Genomic DNA, 18,314 nt, shown 5'->3' on the forward strand with positions numbered 1-18,314 from the left:
AGTATATGCCGTGTGGCCTGAGAAGGGCTGGAAAGCCTGGGCCAGTTCTGCTGTAGAGAGAAAGCTGTGACTTCCGGCTTTTCCTGAGACATTAACAAACATGGCAGAGAAATTCACTTCAACCCCACAGCGATGCCCCAGGGCCTTGGGTAAATGGGGCGTGATGGGCAGGACTCCCATCCCAGCCTCCTTTTCCCAACAGGAGAATGGAGCCAGACTACCCTTGTTCAGACACTTAAAGTCTCCTCCCTGAGACCGTGGTACCACCATGTTCTCTCAGCCACGCTGGAATGTTTGAAAGAAGTAACTTTCAGAGGACCCGATCCCTGGCAAAGTCTTGTATAGATTTCTGAGCATGAACTGAACATAGCCCTTCAAGTTCTCTTTTGAATAAACTCAAATTACTTTTGTAAGTGACTCTTATGGGCAAAAAGTCTGGGAGAGAAAACAGGGAGAAACAAGTCAGTCATTCTCTTCAGCCGGGCTGGGACAGGGCTGGGGAGAGCAAGAGAAATAAACAAATACCAGAAATACTTGTGACCTACAGGTGAGACTAGCCCTGCCTTGGGAGGGTTATTTTTTCCTCCCTTCCCTCCCTCCCTCCCCCCCCCCTCCCCACCTCTCTCCTTTTTTCTTCTTTCCTTTTTCCTTTCCTTTTCTTTTCTCCCCTCCTCCCCACCCCCCTTTCCATTCCTTTTTCTGGCCTTTCTTTCTGAGTAGAAAGGAGAAGTGAGAAGAATCAGGGCCTCAGGAGTCAGACCAAGCAGCCAGCAGCAAGGGCTGGACAGGAACCAGTCCTGTGAGCATTCCTTGGGCAATCTTGGTCAGGTCACTGCTCTCCCAGAGCCCAAGTGTCCATCAGTGTACAGTAAAGATTGCAACACCTTCTCCTGCACCCCCTGTAGGAAGGGGAGGTGGCAAGGTCCTTGAAAGGACCTTATGCTTGTTATCAAGGCTTCTCCCAATTTCATTGCTTATGCAGTACAAACTCGCCATTTGTCATAGTAGACATATTGTCCCTGATTATGTTATCAACTGCCTCCAAAATAATGCAAACTAATTCAAAAAAGAAAAGAAAAAGGGACTTCCCTTGTGGTCCAGTAGTAAAGAATCCGCCTTCCAATGCAGGGGACGTGGGTTCAATCCCTGGTCCAACTAAGATCTCACATGCCGCAGGGCAACTAAGCCCAGCATGCCACAACTATTGAACTCACACGCCTCAACTAGAGAGCCTGCATGCCACAAACTGCAAAGCTCACACGCTCTGGAGCTCTCGCACCACAACTAGAGAGAGAAAAACCTGCACCCCACAACTAGAGAGAAGCCCAAGCGCCATAACGAAGGATCCCGCAACTAAGACCCAACGCAGCCAAAAAATAATAATAAGGAAAATAGAGAGAGAGAGAGAGAGAGAAAGAAGAAGGAAGGCAGGAAGGGAGGGAGGGAGGGAGAAAGAGAGAGGGAGAGGAGAGGAGAGGAGAGAGGAGAGGAGGAAAAGAAAAAGACTTAATATTTGCCAGTGATGCACACAGTAGGGGAAGTTGCCAGAGTGCAGGAGAGTGGCCCTCATCCCCCAGAGGCAGGCAACTCCCTACACAGCGATGCCGATACCTCTCCTATCAGTCTCATCCTGGAGTTTAGTTATTTGAGCTTCGGTGACCATTCTCTTTCTATATATGGGTGATGGCAAGCAGTGGTGACTTTACCAACAGGATTTAGGGACCTGAGGTGTCAGAGTGCCCACCAGGGAGGAGGAGACCCTCCCTCTGCTTCCATGTCCCCCAGACCAAGCAGAGATTCCCTCTCAGGAAACAGGCCAAACCACAGCTCTTATCTTACAAATCAGGTCAATTCTGGCCAGACTTGTCCTGACTCATGAAAGTAAAGAATTTTGTAACTTCTCCTGGTAAATGAAAAAAGCAAGTTGGAACTTCTGCTGAGTCGGTAGGAAAGTAACTCACCCAAAAATAAACCAGTTATAACAGCAACTTAACTTCTCTAAAGACATTTAGGTACCTTGAGTGACAAATGGGAAAACGGGAAGTTTTGCTTTCTTTAATGAACACTTCAGTAACGTGTGACGTTTCTATATGTAGGTTTTATTTTCTCGCTTTTAAATCTCTAAGAATAGAAGTAAAATTGCCAATCCTGTTTAACTTTAAAAAGCATGTCTAAATTACCTAACTCATTTGTATTTTAATGTAATGATTATTTTCAGAAATTGTAACCCAAAGACCACTACTTTAGAATATTTTCATGTATAATATCTTTTATTGAAATAGGATTCCATGCATAGATATTCGAAAGAGACACTTGAGAATTATGTATATTAACCCTTCCTACCTCTTAAGGACACAATAGTTTTAAATTAATCAGTGGATTTACTGAAACTGCACATCTACAAATTCTAACCAAAAAAGTATTTTTGAAAAAAAAAAAGTGTTTTTGAACATCAGCCATGTGAGGATACAATCAACTCACCCATTCAACTGATACTGAGAATATTAGTGATTATATTCTGAACAGAACTGGGGCATTGGGATTTGCAAAGCACAGCAATCTAGGCCTTGCTGTCTTGGATAACAGTCCATAAGAGGGAATAGATGGCTTCAAATGAATACTTTCTTTTAAAGAATATTCCTCAGAGTGCTCTGACTTGCACATTTTATTGAAGTCTATTAATACCACAGTAAAGCAGATCAGCCAGGCCTACAGATGCTGTTCAGACTCTGTAACAAACTTCAGAGCTAGAGATCAAATGCTTTTCCTGGAAGCAGGCGCTAAGGCCCAGCCCCATTTGACTTAAAATTAAAGGGCCATCAATTGGAGTTTGAAAACCAAAATTCCATCATGTTACAAGTCTGAACAAGAGAATGCAGGCTGCTTCTTTAACTCCATGGAGTACTCCATGAGTACTTAACTCCATGAGGCTTGTTTTAACATAGTTTCTCCAAAGACAGAAGACAGTTTCTCATTCAAAAATGTGTGGTTCTCCAACTCTTTTTCTTCCTGTCCTTTAGGTGAGATTATCTGTAATGATCTACCTTCAGGTTCACTGATTCTTCCTTCTGCTGGCTCATATCTGCTGTTGGGCCCTTCTAGTGAGTTTTTCACTTTAGTAATGGTATTTTTTCAACTCCAGAAGTTCCATTCAGTTATTTTAATAACTTCTCTTTCTTTATTGATATTCTCTATTTGATTTTAAAAAAATGGTTTTCTTTCACTGTTTGAACATATTTATAAATAGATGCTTTTTTACATAATAAAATGTCTGTTCAGTCCAACATCTGGATCCCTTCAGGGAAAGTTTCTATTGACTACTTTTTTCCTGTGTATGCATTAATATTCTTGTTTATTTACCCATTTAATCTATTTCTGTTGAAACTGGATATTTCAGATCATATATTGCAACAACTATGGATTCTAACTTGTCTCTCCTTCCAGGGGTGGTTGTTATCACTGTTTCTTTAGGGGTTTGCCCGAACTAATCCTGTAGATTGTGTTTCTCCTGCAATGTCTGAACACTGGTGCCTCTGCTCAGTTGATTTTTAAAAATTATTCGTATTTTAATTTTTAAGTCTGGCTTTTAAGGGGTCATCCCGGAGTCAAGCAGAGCTTAGTAGTAAGCCAATCATTGATCAGACGTTGTACTTAAACATCTTGGGCCAATGAGGCCTCCACATTTTGTTTATGGATCTGTCTGTAGCTTGGATAATATATTCCAAGGTCAGGAAGTTTATAAGTCTGCCTGGCATTCCCAGTGTTTCTTGCTTAGCCAGTGATCAGTATAGTTCACTAAACGTGAATGGATTAAATATTCCAATCCAAAATCTGAGATCATCAGTCTGGATAAAAGGAACTTTTATCCAGAATTTATAAATAATTCTTACAACTCAACAGTAAAATGACAACCTAATTTTTATTTTTTTCTTCCAGTTTTATAAAGATATAATTGACATATGGCACAGTATAAGTTTAAGGTGTACAGCATCATGATTTGACTTACACACATCATGAAATGATCACCACAATAAGTTTAGTGAACATCCATCATCTCATATAGATACAAAATTAAAGAAATAGAAAAAAATGTTTTCCTTGTGTTGAGAACTCTTGGGATTTACTCACTTAACACATTTCATGTATAACGTTACATCCCTAGTACTTATTTATCTTATAACTGAAAGTTTGTACCTTTTGAATGCCTTCATCCAGTTCCCCCTCTCTCTACCCTCTACTTCTGGAAATCAGAAACCTAATCTCTTTTTCTATGAGTTTGTTTGTTTTTGAAGTATAATTGACCTACAACACTATGTTAGTTCCTGTTACACAACATTGTGATTTGATAATTCTATACATTTCAAAATGATCACCAGGATAAGTCTAGTTACCATGTGTCACCATACAAAGATATTACTAATTATTGACTATATTTCCCACACTGTACATTTCATATCCATGGCTTATTTATTTTGCAACTGGAAGTTTGTACCTCTTAATCTCCCTCACCTATTTCTCTCCTCCCCCCCACCTCCCTCCCTTCTGGCAACCACCTGTTTATTCTCTGTATCTATGACTTTGTTTCTGTTTTGCTATGTTTGTTCATTTGTTTTTTTAGATTCCACATATAAGTGAAATCATACAGTATTTGTCTTTCTCTGTCTGACTTACTTCACTAAGCATAATACTCTCTAGGTCCATCCATGTTGTTGCAAATGGCAGGATGTCATTAGTTTTTATGGCTAATATTCCATTGTGTGTGTATACATACATATATATATATATATATATATATATATATATATATATATATCACCTTCTTTATCCATTCATCTATTAATGGGCACTTGGAAACACAAAGCACCACAAATAACCAAAACAATCTTGAAAAAGGAGAACAAAGCTGGAGGTATCATGCTCTCTGATTTCAAAATATAATACAGGGACTTCCCTGGTGGCGCAATGGTTAAGAATCCACCTGACCATTCAGGGGACATGGGTTAGATCCCTGGTCCGGGAAGATCCCATATGCTGTGGAGCAATGAAGTCTGTGGACCACAACTACTGAGCCTGTGCTCTGGAGCCCATGAGCCACAACTACTGAAGCCCGTGCACTCTAGGGCCCACATGCCACAACTACTGAGCCCACATGCTGCAGCTACTGAAGCCTGCACACAGGCCTACTAGAGCCTGTGCTCCACAACAAGAGAAGCCACCGCAATGAGAAGCCCACATACTGCAATGAAGAGTAGTCCCCACTCGCCACAACTAGAGAAAGCCCATGCGCAGCAACAAAGACGTAATGCAGCCAAAACAAAAAACAAAGCTACCATCATCAAAACAGTATGATATGTACCACAATGTTCATTGCAGCTCTGTTTACAATAGCCAGGACATGGAACCAGCCTAAGTGTCCATCGACAGATGAATGGATAAAGAAGATATGGCACATATATACAATGGAATATTAATCAGCCATAAAAAGAAATGAAATTGAGTTATTTGTAGTGAGGTGGATGGACTTAGAGTCTGTCATACAGAGTGAAGTAAGTCAGAAAGAGAAAAACAAATACCGTATGCTAACACATATATACAGAATCTAAAAACAAAATGTTTCTGAAGAACCTAGGGGCTGGACAGGAATAAAGATGCAGACTTAGAGAATGGACTTGAGGACATGGGGAGGGGGAAGGGTAAGCTGGGATGAAGTGAGAGAGTGGCATGGACTTATATATACTACCAAATGTAAAATAGGTAGCTAGTGGGAAGCAGCGCATAGCACAGGGAGATCAGCTCGGTGCTTTTTGACCACCTAGAGGGGTGGGATAGGGAGGGTGGGAGGGAGGGAGGTGCAAGAGGGAAGAGATATGGGGACATATGTATATGTATAACTGATTCACTTCATTATAAAGCAGAAACTGACACACCATTGTAAAGCAATTATACTCTAATAAAGATGTTTAAAAAATAAATAAAATTCTGTTATTATTTTGCTTAATAATGATGATGTAAAGATAAATAAATAAATAAATAACACATAAAAGCATTTGTTCTTTAATAATGTAAAATCCCCGTTGAGTCCATTACCAGCAATCAAATGTGTGATACCTAGCACTAAGGCACACAATGCTTGCTGACTGATTAAAGTTTTAATGGCTTAAATTAGAGGTATATATAGCATCATCTAATGAAGTTGGAAGATGAAAACTCTGGATTAAAAAGCCATTGAGAGTAGACAGTATTTTATGTAAAATATCTTCAGTCTGCTAGTGTCACCTACTGGTGAGGATTGGCTAGTGTTCTAGAAACAATTCTATTTCCTAGTGCTCTTGAATTTTAATGGTTGCATAACAAGGGGTCTGTATGAAGCATGAGTAAACAATAAAACTTGGACACAATAGAAAAATATTTATATGATATACAAGTTTCTTGTGAAAAGCAACTGTTAGAAACTCAATCTAGCTAGTTACTTTGTAGAATGTTCCTCAATTTGAGTTTATCTGAGGTCTCCCCATGATTCAATTCACGCGATGCATTTTTGGCAGGAATACCACAGAAGTGATGCTGCTTCTTTTCAGGGCATCACAGCGTGAGACATATCATGTCAATTTGTCCCACTCCTTGTGATATTAACTTTGATCATTAAGGTGGTGTCTGCCAGGTTTCTCTACTATAAAATTACTATTTTCCCCTTTGTAATTAATATAGTTTGTGGCAGATACTTCCTCAACAAACTTTTACTAATTTTAGAATCCAATTGATGATTCTTTCTGAGTCAAGTGTAAGTATGACAGTTACCGAATGACAATTTTCTAACTCCATCATTCATTCTATATTTATTTGTTGGTGTCCTACTGTAAGGAAGAGGTTTTCTTTCTCTCCTATTTATTTATTTAATCATTTATGTATTATTATTATTTATTACTGATAATAGACATCTCCATAGGTGTGAGGTGATATCTCATTGTGATTTTTAAATTTTTTTATTTATTTATTTTTGAATGTGTTGGGTCTTCATTGCTACACACGGGCTTTCTCTAGTTGTGTTGCGCGGGCTTCTCATTGCGGTGGTTTCTCTGGTTGCAGAGCACGGGCTCTAGGTGCACAGGCTTCAGTAGTTGTGGCTCGTGGGCTCTAGAGCGCAAGTTCAGTAGTTGTGGTGCACAGGCTTAGTTGCTCCGCGGCATGTGGGATCTTCCTGGACCAGGGCTCAAACCTGTGTCCCCTGTATTGGCAGGCGGATTCTTAACCACAGTGCCACCAGGGAAGCCCCTCATTGTGGTTTTAACTTTCATTTCCCTGATGATTAGTTATGTTCAGCATTTTCCATGTGCCCGTTGGCTATCTGTGTGTCTTCTTTGGAGAAATGTCTATTCAGGTGTTTTTCCCATTTTTTAAATTGGGCTATTTGTTGTTGGTTTTTTTGCTATTGAGTTGTATGACTTCTTGTATATTTTGGATATTAACTCCTTATTGGATGTGTGGTTTGCAAGTAGTTTCATTCTATAGGTTGCTTTTCATTTTGTTGATGGTTTCCTTTCCTGTGAAGAAGCTTTTAGTGTGATGTAGTTCCACTATTTATTTTTGCTTTTGGTCCCAAACCCAAAAAATTGTTGCCAAGACTAATGTAAAGGAACTTAGCTCCTCCATTTTCGTCTAGGAGTTTTATGGTTTTAGCTTTATGACCAAGTCTTTAATCCATTTAGCATTGACTTTTGTGTATGGTGTAAGATAGGATCCATTCTTTTGCATATAGATATCCAGTTTTCCCAGTACCACTTATTGAAGAGACTGTCCTTTCCCCATTGTGTATTCTTGGAGACTTTGTAGAAAATTAATTGACCATTATGCAATGGTTTATTTCCAGGGTCTCTATTCTGTTCCATTGATCTATGTGTCTGTTTTATGCCAATAGCATACTGTTTTTTTTGGGGGGGGAGGGTTTTGTTTTGGTTTTTTTTTTAATGTAGCTTTGTAATATAGTTTTAAAAAATTTTATTGGAGTATAGTTGAGTTACAATGTTGTATTAGTTTCAGGTGTACAGCAAAGTGATTCAGTTATACATATACATATATTCATTCTTTTTCAGATTCTTTTCTCATATAGGTTATCACACACTAGTGAGTTCCCTGTGCTATACAGTAGGTCCCTGTTGGTTATCTATCTTATATATAGTAGTGTGTGTATGTTAATCCCAAGCTCCTGATTTATCCCTCTCCCCACGTTTCCCCTTTGGTAACTGTAAGTTTGTTTTCAATATCTGTAAGTCTTTTTCTGTTTTGTAAATAAGTACATTTTTATGTGATATAGTTTAAAATCAGGAAGTGTGATGCCTCCAGCTTTGTTCTTCTTTCTCAAGATTGCATTGGCTATTTGAGGGTCTCCTGTTGTTTCCATACAAATTTTAGGATTTTTCTGTTTCTGTGAAAAAATGGAATTTTGATAGGGATTGCACTGAAACTGTAGATCACTTTTGGGGGAATGGGCACTTTAACAATAATAATTCTTCCAATTCAGAAAACTTTTTCAATCATTTCTCTGTCATCAAGGGCTTTGTAGTTAATAGATGTTGTTTATCTACTTTCATTGACATCAAGCAAAGTTGAAAAAGTGCTTCTCTCTCAGTTCACACCCAGGGCTGCATGGAAGATCCTATTTATGATCAGCTGATAGAGAGGTTAAAAGCCTGAGCTGGGGGCCTCCCTGGTGGCGCAAGTGGTTGAGAGTCCGCCTGCCGATGCAGGGGATACGGGTTCGTGCCCCGGTCTGGGAGGATCCCGTATGCCGCGGAGCGGCTGGGCCCGTGAGCCATGGCCGCTGAGCCTGCGCGTCCGGAGCCTGCGCGTCCAGAGCCTGTGCTCCGCAACGGGGGAGGCCACAACAGTGAGAGGCCCGCATACCGCAAGAAAAAAAAAAAAAAAAGCCTGAGCTTGGTACATAGATGGATCAGCTCCATATGCAGGGGCAAGTTGAAAAAGGATAGCAGCTGCACTCTAGTCTTACTCAGGGGTGGCCTTGAAAGACAAAGGTGAGGAAGAAATCCTTCCAGTGTCCCCAGGGTGGGGCACAGGGACAGAGCTTTAGGCAATGCATCTGTTTACTCACTTTTTGTGGAAAGGGAAGTTGTCTGAAGTTGAAACATACATGGATTTATGGGCAGTGGTTAATGGCTTAGCCAGCTGGTCAGGAATCTGGGAGGAGAAAGATCAGAAGATTTGGGACAAGGAAATCTGGGATAGAGGGATGTGAGTGGATCAACGGAAAAAGACACAAAGTGTCCTTCGTAAATAATATTGTACTAACGGGAGCACCTACAATGGAAGAGGCATTAAATGGAGATGTGATGGTAGCCACCACCATTGCATCTTTTAAAGGTAGCACTAATTTCTGCCATTCCTCCCAGGAGACAATATGGTTTGGCCAGCGGGGCAGATTCAGAGGCTTCTACTTGGACTTCCCCATTAAGACAGCTCTTATTCTAGACACCAAGGACCAGTGTAAGGTCATTTCAGCTACTCATTATGTATATTCCAATTATACAATCTGGAACCAGGATAATTACCACCACGTGGGTCTGTGGACCCAGTGGATCCAACTGTGGGCCCAGACTCTATTTAATTACCTGGCCCCTTATGCCTCTCATTCAGGGAGCCAATACCAACTCAGACTCTGTGTCCAACACTCCTTGAATTGTTTGGGTATCTCTCTTTCCCCAATGTACAGTTACCTAAATAAATTACCCCTTTGTGAAGCCATCTGGTCCTGGATCTCCTAACTTTTCTCCTCTTCCAGATGTTCCACACCTCATTTGTTCCAGCCAGATACCTTGGTTCCAGCCTCAACTCCTCTCCTTCCTAAGCTCCAATATCTAATCAATCACCAAGGTCTTTTAATTTAAAATCTCCATCTCCCACATTTCTGGAATCCATCCAAATCTCTATTCTAATGGAAGCTTCTGTGGTTGAGGCCACCATCTCTGAATTACCGTAATTTATTCTTAACTGGTCATACAAAGTATTGAAATATTCTTAACTGATCATCTCATTGCCATCCTTAACACAGTTTTCATATGACTGAGATTAACCAAAGTAATCTGGTCACTTCATCCTCCTTGCTTAAAAACCATCATTGCCCCTCTGATGTCTTAGACTAAAGTGCTTAGGAGGAGCTGGATGTTCTGCTACTGTTTAAATATTCGCAGTCTTGCCACTGTCCATCTCACACCAATAACTAGTCATCTCGTAGGTCTTTCTGTTCCTCCAGGCCTTGGCGTAGTCTATTATTTCCACCCACATAGAAATGATCACAACTGCTTGCTGGGAAAGGCACGTATGGAATGCACGTGCAGTCTTTATTACACATTAGGCTCTCAATAATTACTGTCTAAATAAGTGACTAAGATGACTGATAAGGCCAGATCCTCTTGACTATAAATCGATCCTATTTTACGTTAATGACAATGTTAAACTAGGATAGTATTCTCCCTCTGGACATTATTTACATTTACATTTAAAAATAAATAAACTACTGTAGTTCTCTTTGACAGCAAGACATTTACTCAGGTTTCAGTCAAAAATGCCTGGCGAAGTACACAGTTAAGACAGACTCAAGCTCCGCCTCTCTGACCTTTAAGTAACCAGGCAACTTTATTTGTTCTAAAAATCATTAACCATCCTACCGACATTATACTCAAAATACAACGCCTTGGGTTCAACAGACAGGACCTCAAAGCACTTTCCAGGCACCTACCGTGAATTTAGAGAACAATTTGTTTCCCCTGAGCTGAGGGGGTTGGGGGACAAATGCAGAGGATTCAAGAAACGGAAATACACAGAGAAAAACCTTAGCTAGTAGCTCCATCCTATATTTCCCACTAAGCATTCGACCGGAGCCATGCGAATTCTGGGACCTCAGCTTCCCGCCTCAGGCTGAAGCCGCTTCCAGCTCGCACCCGATTTAGAGCCCCGCCTCCCCTCCGGCCCCGCCTCCCCCCCCCCCCACGGCCTGACTCTGAGCCCCGCCCATCTCCTCCACGCCCTCCCGGCCCCGCCTCCACGCTCCCGCCCAACCCTGAGCCCCGCCCCTCGCCTCCTCTCCCGGCTCCCCTCCCTGCCTGGCCCCGCCTTTATGCTCGGACCCCTCCCGCTGGCCCGCCCCCTTCCTTTCCATTCTCTGGCCCCACCTCTAGCTCCACGCCCCGGCCGGCCCTGAGCCCCGCCTCCATGCCCCAGCCACACTTCCCGGACCCGAACCCGTCCGGGGCGGAGCTGCACCAGGTGCGGGCCTGGGGCGTGGCGGGCGTCACGGAGCGCCAGGTGCGGCTTCCGCGTCAAGATGGCCGCCACCAGCTGGGCCGGGGTCTGGCTCCCATCCCGCGGCTGCCTTCCCGCCAGGCGCCCGCTGCTGCGAGTCGCCCTCTGCCTTCTGTGCTGGGGCCCGGCGGCTGTGGGCGCCGTCCCCGAGCTCGGGCTCTGGGCAGCGACGATCAATGACGTAAGTGGAGTGTCGGGACCCAGGCGAGGTGCTGCCCGGGCCCGCAAGTCCTCCCCGGGCTCTCTGGGCTCCAGGAGCCGGTCACGGGCTTGTTGATCTGGCAGGGCCTGCCCCGGGTCCCCTGATACTTTCTCTGGGCTCTTTGTCTGCTCGGCGCGGGGAGCGCCCCCTCCTCCGGCCCGACTTGGGCTGTGGGGAGGATCAGTCAAGCTTGTGTGCTGGGGCATTGCTATCCCTTCTGAACCCTGTTCATGAGGATCACCATTCCCGAAGTCCTGGCCCCTCGCTCTGCTCCGACCTGCTCTGGCTAGATCAGGTCCTCGTTTATTCAGACCTGAGCCCTGAACCCCTCGGCACTCCCAGCGGCATCTTTGGATTTGACCTCTCCTCGTGCCCGGGTGCAGCCACAGGGCCACACCCGTGTGGCCACAGGGTGGATTTTCCAGGGCTTCAGTTTCCACATAAATTTAGAAAGAGCTTGTGCTTTTTCTTTCTTTCTTTCTTTAAATGAGAAGGGAACATGCAATAGTCACCCCACCCCTCTTTCCCTCTTCTTGGGTTCCTGACATCACAGCTCCGGGAGTGTGTGTGGGCGGGGGGCGGGGGCAGGATGTGTAATTAAGGAATATTTGCAAGGCTAATCTAGAGGCATGAGTGCGTGGAAACTCTTCCTTTCCAGGGCAGGCCATTTGAGAACTTGACATCCAGTAGTTACATGAGATGATGTGGGAGGAATGCAGAGGTAGAATTTTGGAAAGATTTGCTGAAGAGGGACAGGAAATCGAAGAGGCCTTATCTCCTGCTTTTCTAGATTCAGAGGATTCATCCAGCTCCGTTTGAGATGAGTATTTTCCACATGTATGGAAACGATGTCCCAATTCTAAAGGCAAAACTTATATTTTGATTTCCTCAACCGGAAAGAAAGTGCCAGAGGCTACAAATTCTTCCTATAACACAAAAGCTGCGTAAAGGAAGGAGAGTACATATCTTTCTGAATCTTTAAGACCCAGTGCACCCATTTTTTCCAGGATTCTTCTGGGTTGGTGCCCTATTTTGTGCGCCAGTGATAGAGCCTGCGTGTCTTCCTCATTAAATTTCTCAGAACAGTAAAAAGCAAAACTCAGAGAACCACACTTACCGTTTGATGCTGTTTCGGTAGTGAGTAGGCAGTAGCATCAACTAACGAATAAGTTGGAAGTGAATCGGCTGCATACAGACTCCTTGACCATATCTGTAAAGATCTTTGCCAAGTATACTTTGGATGGTGAGATTCCAAAGGCCATGAGGAGAGAATGACTTTGCTTCCTGCGTGAGGAAGAAAAAATTACCTTTGGGTCCCACGTAATCTTTAGTCCTGTGTGATTCAGGACAGTAGCAATCCATAAAGCTCTTTGCAAAGAGCAGGCTGATTTTTTTTTTCCCATTTCAAGTTGTCAAAACTTGTTCTTCAGAACAGGAAAGGAAAGTGGAGTTTTCTTTCATTTGTTCTGCAAATCTATCAAGAAATGGTTCTTTTTTTTAATGTTTAAAAAATATATTCATTTATTTGGCTGTGCTGGGTCTTAGTTGCAGCATGAGACTCTTAGTTGTGGCATGAGGGATCTAGTTCCCTGACCAGTGATTGAACCCGGGCCCCCTGCATTGGGAGCGTGAAGCCTTAGCCACTGGACCACCAGGGAAGTCCCAAGAAACGGTTCTTTTGATTGTAAAGGTCAACAGTTTGAGTGCCTACCATGTGCCATGCACTACACTGGCCATTGCTGTTGCAAGGGTGAATTTTAGCCCCCTCTCTGAAGAAGCTCACACAATGGTAGCGACAGCAGATTCATGGGTAGTAATTACATACATGGTGGCGTTCTTGGGATATTACTGGAGTACTAAAGGAGTCACCTAATCCCACTTTCCGGAGTTGGTTCCTGGCTGGGTCTGAAAAGATGAGTAGATGTTACCTTGGTGAAGAAGGAGGGGAGTGGAACAGCAGCTGTGTAGAAACTCTTAGTGTTTCTGCTGACCGAAGGCAGGAGTGTTAGGGGGGACTTAGGCCACCAGAAGCCTTCCTTCCATGCCTGAGCTTGGCCTTAAGCCTGAGGCCAGGGGTCTCAAACTCAAGGACCTGTGGGGACTGAGGCAAGTCATATCAGTGAGCTGGGTTCGGGACTGAAGGGACTGGTGGGGAATGCAGTGAACTGCAGATGACGTGCCCCTGCTGAAGAGGGCAGCTGCCGTTCGGCTCCAGCTGGTGGATGCTACAGGGCGGTCTAGGCACAGAATCGCCAGGTCTCCTTTTCTTTTTTTAAAGTGAAGTCAGATTCCATATTTTTATTATGTCCACTAACTCAAAAAAAAAAAATGTTTAGGGCTTCCCTGGTGGCGCAGTGGTTGAGAGTCCGCCTGCCGATGCAGGGCACACGGGTTCGTGCCCCGGTCCGGGAAGATCCCACGTGCCCCGGAGTGGCTGGGCCCGTGAGCCATGGCCGCTGAGCCTGCGCGTCCGGAGCCTGTGCTCTGCAACGGGAGAGGCCACAGCAGTGAGAGGCCCGCGTACTGCAAAAAAAAAAAAAAAAGTTTAAAGGCCCCTTGTGGGCCTAACACACCCCGTTTATAGGTTGGATTAGCCCCACTAGCAGCTTTGGGGTATGAATGAGGAAGAGCCAGTGAAGGGTTTTAGACGTACCTGCTAATCACTGTGGCTGCCATCAAAGGATGAATTACAGGCTCCGGTCTGGAGGCAGAGGTACCAGTTACTGCAGAAGCGTAGGTCTGAATTACGGCAGTGGTGGCAGGAATGGAGAGAAAGAGCTCAGTCTGCGAAGTGCCTGTGAGATAAAGTAGACGTGCCGTGGGGATGGGGTGACGGAGGTGAGGGGCTGGAAGGATCCATGACGAGGGGTGGCATCGCCTACAACCACGGTAGACAGCGCAGGAAGAGCTGCTGGGGAGCGGAGGGGAGGTGTCTGGTTTAGGGCAGGTGAGTGTGGACTGTCTACTGGACATCCCAGTGGACATGACCTTTAGGTAATTGGGTATGTGGATGTGCAGCTCAGAGGAGGGGTCTGGGCCCGGAGTTTTGTTGATGTTGAAACTGTTGAGGAGGGAGAAGAGGTTATGAAGAAGGAGCTGCTTGTCCTGTCGGTGTTTTTCTTTAATTCCTGACCACATGTCCGTTTATCGTAATCCCTTCTCATGGGATTTCTTTTCTTGGTGAGGGCAGACATTAAATAACTAACTAGTGTAAGATTTCATTTTGGTTGTGGTACGGGTTGGGAGGAATGGGTCTTACAGACCATGGAAGGGAGGGCCTGGCCGGGTGTGGGCCCCAGTGGAAGACACCCTGAGGAAGGGGATATTTGAACTGGGCTTTCAGGGGTAAGAAGGAAATAACTAGATGAAGAGAGTGACAGGGAGGGGATTTCAAGTAAGTTTCAGGTTGACTACTAAGGTCCTGAGGGCAGGAAGGAGGTACCATGTTTTTGAGGACCTGCCAGAAAGGTGCAAGCGAGGTGGGCAGGCCTCGGTGATGCGGGGCCCTGTGAGCAGCCGTGAGATTTGGTCTCTTGTAAAGAGACAGGGGTAAACCATAGCTTAGGGAGAGGGTCCGTTGTTTTATCAGAAGCGCATTTATGTTGATACCACGAGAGCAGCTGCAGAGGCACAGACAGGTTCTCTGTCTGAACAGCAGTCATCGTACAGTGGCAGCGGCACTCACCCGCCGTGTGTTGCTGGCCCCAGGAGCCTTCTGGAGCCTCACATCCACTGCAGGGAGTAGATTACATGAGGCAAGATTCTAAGCCAGTGAGTGATGTGATCAGATTTATGTTTTTAATGCCTTTTTTTTGTTTTTTGGCCGAGCCACGGGGCATGTGGGATCTTAGTTCCCCGACCAGGGATTGAACCTGTGCCCCCTGAAGTGGAAGCACGGAGTCTTAACCACTGGACTGCCAGGGAAGTCCCAGGTTTATGTTTTTAAAGAATAATCACTCCAGGCATAGGAGTTAAAGGATTAGAACTATATATTTTCCAGGATAAAACTATACTCTTAAACAGTAGAGAGAAATTTTTTTAACAAGAGCTTTCTGTATTTCTTTGTTTTTCATTATAGAAATCAGGACCTTTGATATTTAGGAAAACTATGTTTAACTCTACTGAGATCAAGTTTTCTGGTAAGTATAATAAACTAATATAACAGTAAAATAACAAATTATAAATGAGCAACATGTAATATAAACTAATGCATTAATTTGATATAAACTAACATAACACATTGTAATATTATATATTTTAAACTAGGCAAATGTTTTTAAGTGATCCTAACGTTTTAAGGGTTTCTTTTGTTCCAGTCGGGTCATAGTTATTTTCAAGAATGAATTTTTCTGATCCTGTCTCAGGATATGTAATGTGAATCATTCTTTATCGTTCTTTAAAAATTATAGTTAAAACCTAATAAAAGAGTCTTCAGCAAAAAAGTATTTGACCTCCGAAATTTGACTCTGAATCCCTTTTAAAATTCAGTAAATTCTTTTTATGGTTATATGAAATGCCATGATTGTGATGAAAGCTTTGTGTTTCTGAAAATTTTCTAAATATACACATGATCACAGTATGAAATAAAAATGATTAGACACTAACAGTTAGGATTTTAGAGCTTGTGAAAGTGAAGATATTTGCTAGGGACCGTGTTGTCTATGTAAACACTGGTGTGTCATGACTACCAAGTCATAGATCTTGAGGTTTGCAGTATTTTTAATGAGTTTACATTGGATCATATTTACTGTGCACCAACCCCTCTAGGTGTTTCCAGTAACTTGACTAGGTCAGTTGGTTGCCAGAGTTAAAGTTTGGGGTAAGGAGTAGTTTTTTTGTTGGGTAGAGCAAATTGGCTTCGAGGGACCCACAGCCGTGGCCCTTTTATCTCTCGCACCATCCTCTGAACATTTGTTGGAGAATTCTGCCGTGTGTGGGCTTTGCTGACGGAAGTAGGCCAGCCATCAGCTAGAAAGCAAAGGCGGTTCAAAGCAGCTTCGTGATATAGATCATCAGTGGTGATAAGAGCTTGGCAAGGGCTTCCCTGGTGGCGCAGTGGTTGAGAGTCCGCCTGCCGATGCAGGGGACACGGGTTCGTGCCCCGGTCCGGGAAGATCCCACACGCCGCGGAGCGGCGGGGCCCGTGAGCCATGGCCGCTGAGCCTACGCGTCCGGAGCCTGTGCTCCGCAACGGGAGAGGCCACAACAGTGAGAGGCCCGCGTATCGCAAAAAAAAAAAAAGAGCTTGGCAAGAGGAAATTGAAGCCCAAGGTGGGTGAGGAAAACATTTTGGCCTCTCAATGCTTTAATAAATTCATGTCTCACTGTCTAGACAAGATTTAAAACACTGGTGCAGACAAAAAAATTACATGGGGGGGGGAATAAAAAGTTATATGGACCACTGAAACACAGAATTTGATTTTTTAAAAAATCAATATGTAATGTCTGAGATCAGCCTAAAAGTAGACCACAATTTATTATTAACATATCTAAAGAAAGAAAAATGAGTCAGCAGAAGGGAGTTAGGAATAAAAGCTTAAAAAAAAAATGAGGGTTTAGTCAGGTAAAAGCTGGCAGTGTCCCAGCACTGATGGGAGAGAGGTCTTTCTGTAACTATGACCGTAGCTCTAACATTGTGGCTGGCGGGGGTGGATGAAGTGCCCACCTGAGCCTCCTTGTTCTGCTGCCATACTCACCAAGCAGCCTTCTCATCATCTACTTTATAGTTACTGTTTAAGTGAGTAATTGGGCATTCTGTTTTACACACCTACATCCGTGGTGTGAAAGATAAAACTGAGTCTCTGAGTTCTCACAGAGCCAATTTTTATTTTATTATTATTATTTTAAAAATATATTTGTTAGGAATGACTTTTTTAAAAAATTAATTTATTAATTTTTTTATTTATGGCTGCATTGGGTCTTCGTTGCTGCGCCCAGGCTTTCTCTAGTTGTGGCGAGCGAGGGCTACTTTTCGTTGCGGTGCACGGGCTTCTCATTACGGTGGCTTCTCTTGTTGCGGAGCATGGGCTCTAGGCGTGCGGGCTTCAGTAATTGTGACGCATGGGCTCAGTAGTTGTGGCGCACGGGCTCTAGAGTGCAGGCTCCGTAGTTGTGGCGTATGGGATTAGTTGCTCCACGGCATGTGGGATCTTCCCAGACCAGGGCTCGGAACTGTGTCCCCTGCATTGGCAGGTGGGTTCTTAACCACTGCGCTACCCGGGAAGTCCCAGAGCCAATTTTTAGTGCCTACAAAGTTAAGCATTGGTCCCTTGGGTATGTGTCCATGCTGTTTGGTGGATCAGGTGCCTTGCTTTCCCTAAGGAAAGCTAAGGTGACCCCTCTTAGCTACTCCATTCAAGATGCAGTCATGTGGAGCCACTGGTGAAAATCTCTCAGTGTAATTCACCATATTAACAGAATAAAATAAATATATCATATAATCATCTCAATATATACAAAAAAGCATTTGAAAAAAATCAGCACCTATCCATGATGGAAACTCTCAGAAAACTAGAAATAGAAGGAAATGTCCTCAACCTGATAAAGGGAATCTATGATAAATCTATAACATTATACTGGCAATTCTCCCCAGATTGACCTATAAATTCAATTAATCCCAATCAAAATCCAAGCAGACTTATTAGAAACTGGCTAGCTGTCTCTGAAACTTATATGCAAATACAGAGGACCTAGAATAGCCAAAACAATTTAAAAAAAGAACAAAGTGGGAGGGCTTTTACTCTCGGATTTCAGAACTTAACATGAAGCTACAGTAATCCTAACACTGTGGAACTGCAAT

General features: G+C 43.6%; 1 protein-coding gene across 2 annotated transcripts in view; it reads left to right on the forward strand.

Moving 5' to 3' along the window:
• The first annotated feature begins 11,212 nt into the window (after positions 1-11,212).
• TMEM87B (transmembrane protein 87B) overlaps positions 11,213-18,314 on the forward strand; it is a 54,413-nt gene continuing 47,311 nt past the window's right edge. The window contains exons 1-2 of one of the 2 annotated variants that reach the window (XM_060117480.1): positions 11,213-11,494; positions 15,594-15,654. In XM_060117480.1, coding sequence (XP_059973463.1) covers positions 11,336-11,494; positions 15,594-15,654 — 220 coding nt within the window. In that variant the 5' untranslated portion in view covers positions 11,213-11,335. The remainder of the gene's footprint in view (positions 11,495-15,593; positions 15,655-18,314) is intronic. The other variant, XM_060117481.1, reaches the window with a different exon arrangement.

The sequence above is a fragment of the Mesoplodon densirostris genome, chromosome 14 (assembly GCF_025265405.1).
Source record: "Mesoplodon densirostris isolate mMesDen1 chromosome 14, mMesDen1 primary haplotype, whole genome shotgun sequence".
NCBI classification, from domain to species: domain Eukaryota; kingdom Metazoa; phylum Chordata; class Mammalia; order Artiodactyla; family Ziphiidae; genus Mesoplodon; species Mesoplodon densirostris.